This window comes from Nematostella vectensis, chromosome 7, assembly GCF_932526225.1.
Source record: "Nematostella vectensis chromosome 7, jaNemVect1.1, whole genome shotgun sequence".
Lineage (NCBI taxonomy): Eukaryota > Metazoa > Cnidaria > Anthozoa > Actiniaria > Edwardsiidae > Nematostella > Nematostella vectensis.
The window spans coordinates 3,627,721-3,644,971 of NC_064040.1; the positions used below are offsets into that span (position 1 = coordinate 3,627,721).

The window sequence follows — 17,251 nt, forward strand, 5'->3', positions numbered from 1 at the left end:
CAAAACTATAAAGCATAAGCTAGATCACTCTGGTATGTAGCCAAATCCGTCAAAAAACGTCCCGTGGTGATTCTGCGAATGCATAAAAAAATACTTTTTTGTTTTTTTAGGGGGTGGCCAAATTTTTATCAGACAACTGCCCCCCCCCCCGGAAAAATTAGGTCCACTTTCTCGGTTTTCGCATCCCACACCCACCACCCCGCCCCAAAGAAACATCCTGGGTACTGGCCTAATTAAGCCACGTTTTATCTATGCAATGCAAACCTGTATACACCCTAAATACATCTTTTCTATCGTCACCGCTATATAATATTATAAAGTACTTATGTTCCATATCTAAAATTAAACAAAACTTTTTAATGCTATAAGCGCTCATTCTCCATCATCAAAATCCTCGCTCATATCTGATTCTCCTGTCTTCCTCGCTCTCTCTCTTTTCTCGTGCTGCGCTTTTCTTGCAAGGAGAAGATGGAAAAGCCTTTTTTGCTTTTTTTACGTCATCTATTGCATCAACTATTATCAGGTTGCAAGTCATTGACATGGACATAACATCGACATAAGTCTTGGACATAACAACATAACATCGACATAAGACATGGACAGCATAATATAGGGGAGTAGTCGAAGCACACACTTCCAATATTCATTAAACGGATTTTTTTTAACAAAATACAAGCAACTGCAAAGTTTAGTAAGAATTTTGAAACCGGATGCATGCAGGCTAGCGCAACCTGGAACAGCGAAAGTGTTACATTTTGACGCGCTGTTAAAAATAAATATAATAAAATAAAATTCTTCCCTGCTAGCTTAGACCTAGCCTAGCGCAATACAGAGAAAAGAGAACTGTTTCTTTTTTTGTTTTCAAAAATAAGAGTCAATGAGTTATAGCACATGCATCAGACAACGATTAGAAAATTCAGCAAGAGTATTTTGTAATACATTAGCATTTACAACAAAGTACGCGATGAGAGTGTTGCCTTTATCAGAAAATCCCTCAATACAGCTAAACTTGTATGACAAGTATATATTGTGGGCTAGGCAGGTGCTTCGCACCGTTACCGTTCCGGTTGTCTAACTAAGAATAAATGTGGACTTTAAAAGCACACTAGCATACACACATTGGCATCAGTCGGGCCATCGGTAACGGCTTTATGTCAATTGTGCGGATCACGCATGCGACCTTTGCTAGTCTAAAACTCCGTCGGATAGCCAAACTATCACGCTAGCCTGGTCGCAGCTCTAGATCCCACATGGATCTAAGCTGTGGTTTAAAGCACTTCGTTCGAGCCGAAGTCGCCCTGCAGTTTATTGCCGATGAAGTTTAACTGAGGCAAACCGGCTATGCCATGCTGACGAGTCCTAATAAGGACGAAACAGCTGTCCGTGGTTGCCGAACTGCACAGGTAATACACTGTGCTAGCGTCCCGTCTTGGCCCGACTGATGCCAATGTGTGTATGCTAGTGTGCTTTTAAAGTCCACATTAACCAACAGTGCTACAGCATTTACAGAAATAGAGATTGTAGAGACACATTTTAGACGCTGGGTTCCATGTCTCAGGAATCCCCTTTCGTTGTATCTAATCATAAATTTCTCTAAACTTCTTCTATCTTTAAACCCTTATTAGTAGTTATAAGGTCCGACCTGCATGACTGTGTTTTCAAATGAACCCTTGTTTTTTTTAACAATATCATTTTATACTTGCATTAACTGATTACATGTTTTCTGAGTGGATTTTTTAATCCAAAATAAACACAGAATGACAGCGTCACGCCCTCTATTACAAAGGAACTGTACAGGACCCGAAATGATCCCAGGACCCGAAACGATCCCAGGACCCGAAATGATCCCCAAAAGTACCCCAACTGATCCTCGGACCCGAAACGATACCGAGGAGTCCCCGAAATCAACCCCAAGGAATTGCGGTAATGGACAAAGGGAAAGCAGAAGAAATACTTGCAAGTTTTGAAGCATAATAAAGGGTTAAGAGCGACTCGATTTCTAAACAACGTGACTTAAAAATATTAAATTCCAACACAATACTTCTATTTATTACATTGCCCGGCGTTAAACCCATAAACAGAGTCCAAAACAAATACACAACTTTAAATTGCTACTGAAAGGAATACAGCATAAACATAGCACAGCTTTGCTCAGATCAACCAAACTTTTGACCTTCCATTACACTCTTAACATTTTGCGGTTCCGACACATGACTCCGACACTATAAATCTCATTTCCGGTAAACATCACCCCTAAAAATTAATATTCATCTGACAACCAAACATGTATTTCACCACGAAATCCTTGTTCACACGAGCGAATATTTACCTACACATTTTAGGCAGCCGGTTTGGCCGAGAAGATGGAATGACAAAAGCACACTGAGTAATACACTCGAACAACCCTTCTACTATCGATGCAAAATATTAAGAGGATGTGAAAGCAATATTATGTGAGTTTTGAATTTCCTCATGTAGTCGTGCGTATACCCCGGCATGATCTCACGATATGATAGGTCTTTCATTTACCGAAAACAAACATGCCAAAAAATAACTTTAAAACATTTCGCTTCCTATGTAAAGCAGCATGTCCCATCTGTAAAGACTTTCTTTTATGGCTTGTTATGTAAAAATGATTTATCCACGCCGGGCTCCTCAAATTACTATCACATGAGTTGTTAGTTGACCCCAATTTTTGACTCAACCACTGTATTTCCCCCGCAGTCGTATATAAAAATCTTAATACTATAGTTTTAGTTAATGTAAATTTCCTTTTAATAACACAAACAAAGCTAAATGTTTCATATGTTTTTAAAAATGAAAGCCAATCCTTACACATTCCTTTAGTTGTCCATTACTGTAATTCCTTGGGGTTCATTTCGGGGACTCTTGGGGATCGTTTAGGGTCCCGGGATCAGTTGGGGTACTTTTGGGGATCGTTTCGGGTCCTGGGATCGTTTCGGGTCCTGGGATCATTTCGGGTCCTGTACAGAACTCCCTGGCTTATACGTAAGCGCTAAATACATTGTTTTTTGTTGTTAATTTGCCGCTGAGCGAGTTTGCCACCCAAAAAGTCATCACGTGATCTGTTATGCCTGGTGCACACTAGTGACATAACGGCATGGGTGCGCGCACTATGTTTAGCCCGACATAACGACATGGTCATGATTACATAAAAAAAAATTGTTTTTTCTTATGTCGTACTTATGTCAAAATATCAAACCATTTACAATTGAACATACGAAGATAAGAGCGCGAATACGAGTATCTGAGCTCGGAAGGAAGGCATTCGCAACCAGAAACTTAAATTTGAATAGCTTTTCTCGCTCTCTTTGATAATTTTTATTTAGTTTTGAATTAAAATATCTAAAAACATAAAAATGATAATGAATCCCTACGACTGCTAGTAAAATTGTAATAATGCCTAGGTTTTTTTTTGAATAATTGCATATTTTTAAAAGAATTCGGAATGATGTTTATATGGATGTTTTGAAATTGTGATTTGTGACCGAAAATAAGCAACAAAATTAGTATTCCATCATCACATATATCATCACGTACGTATCTTCAAAAGTCAAAACGATTACGAAATTCTCAATTATAACCTATTAAATAAGATCAATACAAAAGGCTCAAATTTTTGTGATCGTAAACCAGAAGAATAAATACAATGCACCAAAAACTGATATTCGACTCTGCTAATTCTTTGTCTTTAATGAGACTCCTTTAGTGCACACTGAGTCTGCCCTGAAAAAGTTTTATGAAAGAGATTAAAGAGGAAGATTTGGCAGAGTCGAATACCAGTTTTTGATGCATCCTATAAATAGTATCTATGTTAATCCTTATAGGAAATTTGCACATGATTTCAACAGACTTTAAATCCTTTACATAAAGTATCACACGTCTGAGACAGCACAAAACCAGCGACTAGTCAACATCGCGGGCTCAAGCTACTCATTATCAGGGCTTCCATGCGTTTGTTACGGTACGACAGTAACCATCGCGCAGAAAAAAAAGCCAACGCTCGTAACCTTGTCTTTTCTCATTGCACAGTCTCTCATTTAGCAACGCCATGGAAACGCTTACCGAGTATTGATGCTAGGATGCATTAAACATGGCGGAGAATGCTTGGATACCTTTCAAAATAGCGCTTGGAACTTTGAAAGACTATGGTTCACAGAATTTATCAGTCTATGACTCCTACAAAAAAAGTACTGTACTGTCTTTGGTCACACACATATCGTAACTAAACGCATGTCAGTTTTGAGAGTAACACCTAAGATCTCTTTTACACTGTGTTTATACTCATCAGGTTGCCGACCATACGAATGTGATGAACGACGAACTCTAGCTGACGGTTCACCTGAACCCAGTCTCCTTTACCCAGGTCTTGTGCTTCGTACAACGCGTCAAAGAGGCCTGGAAAACTGACGCCGAGGTACAGGTTGTGAGCACTTGGGGCGAATACGACGTGTCTGCGGAAAACAAACGAGATCACGACAAGAGCCCGATATGTTCACGAAAACGTACCAGTGTGCAATCGACACGGTCAAAATCTGCCCAAAACGACATGAACCCGAAATCAGTATGGGAGGATAGATGGTAAAACACGTCTTGTCATCTAAATACTTCTTTCAAAACTCACCGTTTATAAGGTCTTCCCGGCAACCCCTCGGGGTTGATAAACGACTTCTCGAACTGGACCAAGCGGTCGTTGGCCATCCTGACGGCGAGAGGGCTGGGTAGAGATAAGGCACAAGTTATTATTTCAAGACACTTGTCGACAGACTCTTACAGCCCACTGTTGAGACTGGCATGTGGTGGTACTACTAGTGTGTGATTCTCATGAGCTTACTTTTTTAGAAAACGCAGTCCACTTACTCCTTTAAGTTGATAGATTCAAGGTGCTCATGAAAAGACTTGGCAGAGGCAGTGAAGCTTTTAATGACAGCATCTAGAGGTTCTAAAGTAAAGGACAAAAGAACTAGCATTAGCCAATACAACATGGAAAACATGGTATTGTGGTCGGGAATTAAAAGGATTGAGTTTAATGCACTTTTCCAAGTGACCTGAAAAAGCTGTACAATCTCTCTCTCTAACACAGCCTTTTAATGGCCGTTCCAGAGAGACAGAACCCCTAGTTTTGAACAGACACAAGGAAAGGCCCAATACAACAAAGTAACTTGACTTAGAAGATCTTGTCAATATCTACTTACCGAGGCTGATTTTCTGGCCCGCTAACACAGCTCCATACGAACTTTTCAAATCACGTGTGTACTGACTCAATTTTTCCGCGTATCGACTGCAATTAAAAGGTATGAGGGTGGAGTCTGCAAGAGCCGTGCCGATCTGCATCCAAAGCTGTGTCATTGTGCGATGATACTGGAAGTCACGATCCACAAACGTCTTCATCCAGTGAAACGAGTCGTGTACCGAGTGGTACATGGGGTAACTGCCCTTAAAATCCCATTTGTTCTGTAGAATTGGCAAAGATTTACAGTATTGGAACGCGTTTTAGCAGCGCAAGGGAAGAGTATGCATTGTATGTCAAAGGTCTAATCGTGCCAAAAGTCTCACCGTGTCAAAGGTATATCTGAGGTCTAATGACGGTACCCCCAGACGGTTGTAAAGAGCGGCGTAGTCACTCCCGGACCCCACCTTTAAAACCCTGAAAATGGTAGTGAGAATATAATGTAAACGTTCGCAATTAATTCTGGGTTGCAGGAACATGGACAAAATGTATATTGTGATAAATGTCTGACCCTAAGTGTATTTTTGTAGAATAAAGGCTTAAAGTAATGGTGGTCAGGGCGATGATGATAAAAATGATGATGGTGTTGGTTTAATGGCCGATTGATAAGGACAGTAAGATGATGCGGGTAATTGCTAAAGCAGTGGTTAAGGTGATGGTGATGGTTATGGTGATGATGATGGTGATGCTGATGGTGGTGGTGATGGTGATGATGATAGTGATGATGATGATGGTGGTTATGGTGATGATGATGGTGATGCTGATGGTGGTGGTGATGGTGATGATGATAGTGATGATGATGGTGATGGTTATGGTGATGATGATGGTGATGCTGATGGTGGTGGTGATGGTGATGATGATAGTGATGATGATGGTGGTGGTGATGGTGATGATGATAGTGATGATGATGATGGTGGTGGTGGTCATGATGATAATGGAAGTTGATAATATTAGTGATGATTACGGTGAAGGTTATAGTGATGTTCATTATGATGATGATGGTAAAGATGATGATCACTCACTGTGGCCAGTCTCGATTGGACTTGTCCGGGAACTTGCTCTTCCAGTCATTAAACACGCTCTCACCAGACGGGGTGTACACCTGGAGAAAGAAAACTAGCTAAATATTCCCCGGAAGGTAGTACACCTAACATTCCCTCTACAAAAGGGATACATAGCTAAATACCCCAAAAGCTACAGGACGCAACCAGGCGCAGAACCAGGAATAGTTCTGACCTTTTTACAAAAAAAAAACGCTGAACACAATTGCCTCAATAACAAAATGACGACATGCAATTCATAATCTTACTATCTGTACATATTTTGACCTGTTTTACGTAAACAGGTGTAAATAGGTCTGGATCCATGCCCGAGAACAGTCCTTACAAGTACCTTCTTGGCGACATCAAAAACCGCATAATCCATCAATGGGCTGGACTTGAGACGTAATGAATAGTTACCTGTGAAGACATAACACTACTTGGAATAATGTGACTTTTATGCAATGGCAGAACACCATGCTCTAAGGGGTAGCCCGACCATCTCTGGCAACACCTTGTATTTCACACCCTAAGTGATAGGTTGGCCTTCTCCGTCTACTTGTTATTCCATACCCTAAGTGATAGGTCGACCTTCTCCGTCTACTTGTTATTCCATACCCTAAGTGATAGGTCGACCTTCTCCGTCTACTTGTTATTCCATACCCTAAGTGATAGGTCGACCTTCTCCGTCTACTTGTTATTCCATACCCTAAGTGATAGGTCGACCTTCTCCGTCTACTTGTTATTCCATACCCTAAGTGATAGGTCGACCTTCTCCGTCTACTTGTTATTCCATACCCTAAGTGATAGGTCGACCTTCTCCGTCTACTTGTTATTCCATACCCTAAGTGATAGGTTGGCTTTTTCCGTTTACTTGTTATTCCATATACCCTAAGTGATTACGTCGACCTTCTCCGTCGACCTTCTCCGTTTTCATATTTTAAGGGGTAGGATGATATTTCTTATCGACTGTTGTTAGATAAGGCTTACATACCTTGTACCGCTATATCGACGTTAAGGTAAGCTACTGCGCGGTAACTCAACAGATTCGAAAATTCCTGGAGAAAAAAACCCGGTAAATATCAGACGTTAAATTTCCCTTTCACAAAATAGATTGAATTGTTTTTTTTTTTGTTTTAAGAAAAAAACAAGAAACTTATCCATATCTAAAAATATGCGACTCTCCAAGCCTTTTACGATTAAAGGCTGTAATGTAAGGCTCCTCCAGAGTTATCCGCCCGGCCGTGAAAACTGCGCCAGCATCAGCAATCATTGCTGGAATCGCTACTAACGGCGGTGATCCTAGTTCCTAATTCCTCAGTTCCTAATCGGGGTCAGGGGGGTTACTCCATAAAAAATGCTAAAATGGTAAAAATACCTCATTTACCGAGTAAAATCGGCTAGCTTCGATAGAAAGGCATTATAAATATGATTTATAAAACTATATATCATGTGGTTCTATAACGTTTCTATACCGATTTAGCGCTTATTTATTGTTAACTTCTCAAACAGTAAACTTTTGTACTTTTAGGCGCCGCCGACGTAATGAATGTTGTCAACGGTGGAGACCACCCAAGTAGAAGTCACGCTTGTATCCCGCGCTTGGTAGTCACCGCGGTGATCCTGGTCCCTAAAACTTCTTGGTTCCTAGACAGTTTCTACTCAGTTCCTAATCAGTTCCTGATGGCAAGGGAGAGGTAATTTTGAATAACAAAAAAATCGAAATTACCTATTTTCTTTTTTTTTTTACGGCTGGAAATACGCCAGCCGGATTTATGCTAAATTTCTATTTGAGTCATTACTAGTGCAAAACATTCAAATATAATCTAGCAAAGATAAATGCTATGAGTTTCTAGACTGACTACAGAATGACCTCAAAAAATAAAAGCGAATGTTATAATGTCTACGGTGAAGACCACCCAAGTGGAAGTCACGCTTAGATCACGCGCTTGGTAGTCACAATAGCTACACCAAAAAGTAACTGCGCGACATCTAAAAAACTACGGACAGTTAGATAGAAACTGGAAGAGAAGTGACCGGAATATGATTAGAATCATCCAAAAGAAGTGTAATTCATTCTTTTTAAACAAAATTCATAGAGATTTGCATGATTTTTATAAAAGTTTCTAATCGGTTTCTAATGGTTTTCGGAAGTAGTAACTGGTTCCTAATTATATAGGAATCAATTTATGCCTTTCACACGCACTTTAATGCACAACACATAGTATAATACAACTGAGATAAAAATCAGGGGTACGGATTTGGATTTTTTTATACAATTAGAAACGAGGTAGGAACAATTTTTTACTGAAGTAGGAACTGATTACGAGTTGTTGCGTAATTGAGTAGGATCTGAAAACGCGTGTTTGGTAATCAGAACTCTTACTACTAGAAACCGGACAGTCAAAGAAGAACTGCACTGGAATTGACAGCAATTTATTAAGAATCATCAGAAAGAAGGGGAATTCTTCCTTATTTAACAAAATTCATAGAGGTTTGCATCATTTTTTAGACCAGTTGCTAATCGGTTTCTACTCGCGACCGGAAGTAGCAACTGGTTCCTAATTATAGAAAAAAACTTTCAAACCTTTCACGCGCACTTTATGCCACAACACATATTATAATACAACTGAGTTAAAAATCAGGGGTACAAATTTGGATTTGTGTGTACAAATAGGATCGCCTTTTGAATGTTTTGCACTAAAAAATACTGTTGGCATACTTCCAACCGTACTCTCCAATTCTATACAAAAAATACATAATTTTGATTTTTTTTTTGTTATTGAAAAATTACCCCCCCCCCCCCCCTTACCATTAGGAACTGAGTAGGAACTGATGACTAGGAACCAAGAAGTTTTAGGAACCAGGATCACCGCGATCCGCTACTATCACTTGATCACAAAAAGGAAACTACTCTACAAGACCATTATATCAAACAAGACAGGGGATTCCCAAGTCGCAATGAGGGTTCGTCGGTCTCTGAAATATCAAGAGAATCTCCCGTATGAACTTCTTTCCAATGCTCGTCCCAGACTCCTACCTCAGCCCATTCAGTGGATCCTAGCACGCCAGGCTCCTCAGCACCCCAGCTGAGGAACACTATCGTTCTGCGCGGACGCCAATCTGTGAGCAAAAGAGTCTTAGTCTTTGCCAGGCTCTATTGAGTGGTTGTTTAATCTTAGCCGGGTGCTATAGTGGACCGAAAAGTGAATAAATTATATAGCATTATAGATCATCCAGCGTGTATCATATCTATAGTGGACCGAAAGGTGAATAAATTATATAGCATTATAGATCATCCAGCGTCTATCATATCTATAGTGGACCGAAAGGTGAATAAATTATATAGCCTTATAGATCATCCAGCGTGTATCATATCTATAACTTGTGGAAAATGCAATAGGTTCAGCTGTTGATATGAAACTGTTTTGTTTTGTAACTGCTTTCTAAAATTCCAGAACAACATGGTGTGTGAAACAGCGAAAACAACAGGGTGTGTGAGACAGCGAAAACAATAGGGTGTTTGAGACAGCGATAACAACAGGGTGTGTGAGACAGCGAAAACAACAGGGTGTGTGAGACAGCGAAAACAACAGGGTGTGTGAGACAGCGAAAACAATAGGGTGTGTGAGACAGCGAAAACAACAGGGTGTGTGAGACAGCGAAAACAACAGGGTGTGTGAGACAGCGAAAACAACAGGGTGTGTGAGACAGCGAAAACAACAGGGTGTGTGAGACAGCGAAAACAACAGGGTGTGTGAGACAGCGAAAACAACAGGGTGTGTGAGACAGCGAAAACAACAGGGTGTGTGAGACAGCGAAAACAACAGGGTGTGTGAAACAGCGAATATTTTTTTAGGTATAAGAGTGAGGGGGCACGTCTTTTTCGATAGTAACATCCTTAGATATGAACATACTCCTGTTAGCCTTGAGTTCACCAAAAACACGCACAAGTTCCATCAAAGATGCCGTGCCACTTGAGGGGTCGGCTGCCCCGAACACCCATGCGTCTCTATGGTTACCAAACATCACCAAACGATCTGAAATAGAGATTGAACAATAATAATCATAGAAGGAAGCTTTAGTTTCCCTGAATGGGCATGCGCTGTCAAACAAATCCTTCAAGCCTTTCGGCCCCTTCCCCTACAAAAGCACACTTGGGTCCATATACGAGGGGGTGATAGGCATGTTATTATTTACCAGGCTCCACGCTACCGCGTATGATCCCGACCACATCGTAGACTGGTTTGGTCTCCAGACTCATCTCCACATCGAGACTGACATTCCTGAGAACAAACGACATTTGTACTTTCATAATAAGTACTTACAATTCTTAAGTGCCATTCAATAATTTCATCTATTTATTTTTAGGTTTGTCAGCGATACTCGCTACAGACGTATCTCACATTTATTTTTTGGCTTCCAATAGCACCATCCAGCTATATAAGAAATCCTACCAGGCTCAAGATAGCTTAAAAGTCTTAGAAGCCAAGGCCAATACATTAAATTTAGTAAACAGCTAGCAAGCGAAGAAGGTAGAGAAAATCCACGATGTCTACGGCCAACAAAGGAAGGTTTGATTTGAACACACATAGCAGCCTTACGTTGACGTTAAGGGGTAAGGTGAATTGGCTAGCCACTTATTCACTTTGAAACACGTCTCAAATGCGAACTTAGCCCGATCAGGCAATTTTATATTTTTCAAAAGTCGGAGAGGAAAAATAAAACTACGTCTGACACAAATACTAGACTCGACGCCTGCCGCCCCTTTTCGGGCCGCTGTCAAAATACGTCGGCTGTCAATTGTCCCAATGACTCGCGGTGTAGCACAATCAAATGCACGAATCAAATTATAAACAATATTTATGTAAAGCAAAATTGTAAAACAGCGGTGTTATATACAAGGTAATAATAATTTTAGTAACGACAGTAACGACGAACTCCGGTGAAGTAATTGTAAAATTAATTGAATGCTTTCAAGGAAACGCCAAGATAGTTCACGGCGCAAGAGATTTACAGTTTACGTATATGACTGCAGATCCACACATCACCAAATTCACATCACCTATGAATTATATACCGCGGAAGCGATAAAAAGAGGGCCTGATACAAATACTGTAAAATTTTCATGTTCGGGTCAAAATATTGGGACCACTGGGATTGGCTAGAAAACAATGCTAATAACAAAGCGCGCTCTCATTGGCCCTTATCGGCATATTCAAATGTCTTGTGTAGGCCGGTTCCTCCCGATGATAAACCCCGTACTAGAACACACGTGAGGCTGCTTAACCTTTCAAAGAGCTCTATGAAATATTCTATTCCTTATTTACCGTCATTGATTATACATTTATGTACATGTTTTCGAACATTTGTTGTTTTTATTTTATTTTAACTCACTTCTTTCTCCACCAGCATGTACACCTTACCCCTAATCAGCTTTTTTGTTTCCGGTCTATACCTCCCCTGCCCACTACCTTCTTCTTAATCTTCCCATTCACCCTATACGCCATGGTAAGAACAACCGCATCACTATCCCGGACACTCCTTATACTCCAACTCCACTCACCGTAGCATTATCCCCACAATTACCCTCCCGCCCTCACCCCTGCCACCCACCTCTACCCGTATCACAACCATTATCCCCCTTTTAAGTCCCCCTTATCCCCAGGTGCCATGGTACGAAAACCCGCTTTTTACCAAAAGCCAATCAAACAAAAGGTCATAGGAAAAAAAACAGATTCACTTTTTTGTACCATTTGTGATTATTTGGGGCCTTATCTACCTCTCGTCATTTGGGTCCATCATGGTGTAGTACGTCATTTGCAGTCCACCTTTCCATTCCTTAGGGGCTTCCTTGATGGTAAGTAGCCTAAATGCAAAAAGGGTAAGACAAAAGCATGAGGTGAGAATCCATGAGATGTAGTTTACAGTGTGTGGGCAGGGCACCTTGTACAAAGACAAAATGAATTTTCATATTTTCTCTATCGATTTTCTTTCGTTATGAAAACGATCGAAACATCCATGTCCATACTGCCCACATACATAGGCGTACGTACCCGTACATAATCGCCCATACTGCCCAAGCTCAAGGGGGGGGGGACTCCGATAAAAACAGATGGGGGTGTTCGTCTGCAAAATCAATTTTAACACTATGGGATGGCACTTTGGGTGTGGTCAACAGCAATTCTTACCCCTAAAAGATAGCAAATTGAGTGTGTTAGAAGACGATTTTAACCCTAAGAGAAAGCAGAATCGGAAAAACAGTTAAACATCCCTTAAGAGATAGCAAAAGGTCGAATTTTATACCCTAAGAGAAAGCAGAATCGAAAAAATCCTTATACATCCCCTAAGGAATAGCAGCTGTTCAAATTTTATACCCTAAGACATAGCAAAATCAGAAAAATCCTTAAAAGATGTTACGATCACTCACGTCTACTCCCCCCCCCCCCCCCCCCCCCCCCCAGGGACCAAGCAAAGTACTAAAAATGTCTAAAATGCTGTGAGATTTCAGTCTTTGATAACATACTTACTTTAAAAAATGTTCTGCATCTTGACTTGAAATTGGGTATGATGGGATCTTAGGAAATCCAGCATCTTTGGTTGGTGAGGCATAAGCACCATCTATGAAGAAAAAGAATTGAATTTCACAGTCCCTATGTGCAAATATAGAGGGATGTTGAGGATCACACAGGCCCGAGTGTCCCTGCAGGTACACTTAAATGGAAGAAACAAAGTACCACTTGCGGCAAGGACAAGACACCTCAGATGGATCAGTCCGTCCACAAAGTGAGTGTTTCTGTGGGGCTTCATTGGAAAAGCACATTCTGACCATGAAAAAAACTCTTCTCTTACCCAACAGAAATGCCAGGTAAATGGTCTGCTTGGGTAGATGAACTCCAACACAAAATGAAAAGGTTTTTAGAAGGGCGTGTGTTTCCCAGTTGCCAAGCCTTCGAAATCCTGAATCCTTTCATCACCTTTTCAATAACTTTCAACTAGCAATAATCACCCAAACTGTCACCCTTATAGATGTGATAATGCCGTACCAACAGCGGGATAGCCGAGAGTTACGGCATCACCATCCTCAAGGTAGACACTTCCACGCTGTACTCCTGTGGGTGGGAGCCAGTAGGCGTCAGGATAGACCTTGCCTGGACCCTCAGGACTTGAGTCTGGGTCAGAGTACAGGAGAAGACCTATTGCACCTGCCTCACTTGCAAACTTCACCTGTAATATCAGACAATAACCACTTTTTTTATGAGAAATAAAAATACTTGTTAAGCATACACTATATCTTTTATAGTTATTGACATGGTTTAAGTATTCCATCTGTATTTCTATGACCCATTTAGTTGAGTAATAAATAGTAAATACACCTTTGATAGTAGCACTATTTAAAGCGAGGACTGTAGAAAAGTGCAGTCACATATTTTTGGAACAGTCAAGACAAAGGTTTACCCGAGTGTCCATGAGTATATTTTTTCCTCTTTAATTTTCATGTCTGAAAACTCTTTGTAAACTCGTCAGTCCCAAGGATATTTGCTTATGATAGAGTTGACTACACAGAAAATTTCCTCACCTTATCACCTCTGAAGATTGCACCATACTTAGCAATGGCGATATGTCCAGCTACTGGTACCCCCATCGTCTTGAGCATCTTGAAGTCCTCCACTCTGGCATAGTTTACAAACACAAGCCTTCCCTGCAAGAAGTCCTTAGTGTTATTTCCTATACATGAGCACAAGGAAGCCCTCTAAAGTTTTAGGAAATTTACAGTTTTTAACATTTCCCTTGCAAATGGATGACAACTTTCAAGAACTACACTTTTGCTATTTGAGTTCAACATTGTCCTAAAACCCTCCCCTGTTGCACCCACCAACATACCGTGACTTGTCCAGAGGGCGAATATGCATGAAATGGAGGGAGTACATTTGGCTTCTCTTCATCTTTGTTTAGGGACTTTTCTCTTTGGCTTGCACGGAACATTTCTGAGCCATTGGTATTCAAAATGCTGGCTAATCCAGGCCTTGTAGGGTATGACAAGAGAACGTTATACTTCTTTAGCTCAGCCGAGTCTACACCATATTTAAGCCACTCTTTCTGCATGTAAAGAGCTTGATCATAACTTTCTTGAGAACCAGCAATGTGAGGAATCTTAGTGAAATATCTGAAAAAATAATAAAATAAAACATTGCGATCTTCTGATTCAACAAAATTTCTGGTAAAACAATGATGCATGCTGGATGGAGAAGGGAGGGGGTGGGTGCATGCTGGATGTAGAAGGGAGGGGATGGGTGCATGCTGGATGGAAAAGGGAGGGGATGGGTGCATGCTGGATGGAGAAGGGAGGGGATGGGTGCATGATGGATAGAGAAGGGAGGGGATGGGTGCATGCTGGATGGAGAAGGGAGGGGGTGGGTGCATGCTGGATGAAGAAGGGAGGGGATGGGTGCATGCTGGATAGAGAAGGGAGGGGATGGGTGCATGCTGGATAGAGAAGGGAGGGGGTGGGTGCATGCTGGATGGAGAAGGGAGTGAGGGGGTAGGTACAGGAAATTATCTGCAGGAAGATCAACAACTTGATTATCCAAAATAATATGTTTCTTATATCTAGCCAAACTCTAGTAAACAGATTAGGTGTTATTTAATTCAAATGACTAGAAGAATAAAATCAAAAAATGAAAAAATGAGATTCAGTGTTTTGCTGGTTACAAGAGAATCTGTGTATTGTAACCTGCAGTGCTCTACATGTATCAAGTAAAAAAAACAATTAAGCATTAATAAAATACAAGTCCAGGCTAAAAAAGCTTAAAGTTTTTGTTAATGTTCTTATGAATTCAATGGCTTTCAGATATGATGCGATTTAGCCATCTAAATCTCACCAGCCACTTGAGTCACCACGCTTTATTTTTTTAGTACAACCTAAGTTCGCGTATGAAAAAATTCTTTGTTTTGATCCTATAATTTAGTTAACGTTTTTTACGATTTTTATCAGTGACTTTTGGCCAAATTAGGAACTGTGACCAAAAACAAGATAAATTTGAATCTAATCTAATTTGAAGTCTAAAACATTAACAACCTATCCTAAAACACTTCGCTAATATTGAATTTTACGACTGCATATCGCATATTCCGCGCCATTGGTGGGCAAGCTAATGGAAGACTATATTTTGAATTCAAAAACACCCTTGATATTAAACGCAGCAAATAGGTGTGGTTCAGTTCTTCACTTCAGGGAGTGGTGTTATCCAAAATTACAAAGTAAATCAGCAATCTTTTTACGGCCACAACTTGGATTTGCCACGAAAACGCGAGGTGCTTGCTTTAATTTTTTGCTTGGGGGAATGATAATTTATCTCGTTTCGAAAAATATTATACTTATATCTCCAAAAATTACCAGCAGGTGTTGGCGTCGGGAAGCACCCATGTTTCTCATAATTTTTTGCCTTATCTTCATACAAAAGCAATCCCTTTGAATCGATTCTTGAAATTTGAACATCCAATATCTTTAAATTTTTAGTTTATATCCAAAAAAGGACATGGATATTTTTTCTTTCCAAATTTCCAAGCATATATATATATTCAAGGGCTATGTAAGATGTGAAGGGTTTGATGTCTAACCTAACCGCAACAATACCGTTTCGAGGACTTAGGTAATTAAACGCTTAAAAGACTATCTACTGTATACACTAGAAGATTTAGGTACAAAAAGGGGTGATGAAATACCGCTAGTGATATTGAAATCTTGATTGAAGTGTCATCCAAGAAAGCATCGATTTTATGTTAACACGGAATCAAAATCTCGAGACATCAATAAACATACAAGGTGTAGCTAGCCGTTAATTAAAGCTATATTTAGCTTATCCTAGCAACCTGGGCTAGTTTTGTCGACCTTTTTCTATAGACGTCTATAATAATGTTTGTAAAATTTATCTCAATGAGAAAATATTGACAGACTGATTACACTTTTGACGCTTTCGACTTGAAAATTTCGAAGTAGATTAAACAGCAGATTACTTGTCATCTAACCCTAAACTTATCTTCCCTGCTAGCAGGGAAAAACTTACCTTAATTGCGACTCAATACGGGAGCTGGATATGCTGTCAAATGCCTCCTTGACAAGTTTAGCGGTCAGGTCTAAGGTCTTTCCTTCGTCTTCCGGCCCGCACTTGAACAGAACTAGTCGAACAATATAACCAACTGCAAATGCGACTCCAACAAGAACAACAACCGCAATCAGCGACATAGCAATGCGAATTCGATCATTTTTAGGCGAATTTGTCTCCAAACTCTCGCCAGGCATAAACTCTACTTCTTCAACTTCAGTACTTTTGCTCTGCATCGGTACAGTTTCGTCCGGGTCGGCCATATCTTCGCCTGGAAGTAAGGTGTAGCGAGTATGGTTTAGAAGGCGTATTCTGATTTGCGCGCTACTCCACACACCTCCGTTCCAAGTTTGCGTTAGCGGGCTCCTAATATCTGTATGTAAATCTTCCATGTATTATTATCATATTTCGCTATAAGTCTCAGGAGGACAGCTGTCTGTTAGGGAAATGATTTGACGGGCAAATACATGCAATACTGAGAGAGTAATTTCCGTTGAGTGGGGGGGTGGGGTGCGGGATTTTGAAACGCTTCGGACTAAAAGACAGCTGCAGATTGTTTGGGGTAATATTTGATATCGCTTTTTTAGAGAAACGTATTGTCGGCAATTTAGTTCACTTATGAAGAATGAAAATCTAACGATCCAACAAAGTCTTTTATTTACAAAATAAGGAGAATTTTGAATAAAGCTGTTGATATATCTGTTGCGATCGAAGTTTTTTTTTCTGGGTGTTCGATGATGTGTTCTCTCATTTCTTTGTGTGCAGTGCTCCGTGTCTGAAATCAACAAACTCGTTCGTCTGGAGTCTTGACATTAAACTGAATCTAACAGCTGATATGATTGGCTGGTGTTACA

At 40.4% G+C, this 17,251-nt stretch overlaps 1 protein-coding gene across 1 annotated transcript; it reads right to left on the minus strand.

Annotated features, from left to right (window-relative positions):
* Positions 1–4,286: 4,286 nt before the first annotated feature.
* On the minus strand, positions 4,287–16,866 carry LOC5514909 (N-acetylated-alpha-linked acidic dipeptidase 2). Its single transcript, XM_048730754.1, has 17 exons — positions 16,359–16,866; positions 14,176–14,458; positions 13,871–13,993; positions 13,338–13,518; positions 12,822–12,912; positions 12,074–12,160; positions 10,492–10,577; positions 10,209–10,331; positions 9,332–9,414; positions 7,286–7,349; positions 6,644–6,711; positions 6,274–6,353; positions 5,578–5,668; positions 5,217–5,475; positions 4,882–4,963; positions 4,646–4,738; positions 4,287–4,475 (listed from the first exon to the last, which is right to left on the minus strand). Exons 1-17 carry the CDS (start codon positions 16,787–16,789, stop codon positions 4,289–4,291), a joined length of 2,412 nt encoding a protein of 803 aa, XP_048586711.1. The 5' UTR covers positions 16,790–16,866; the 3' UTR covers positions 4,287–4,288.
* Between the last annotated feature and the right edge of the window lie 385 nt (positions 16,867–17,251).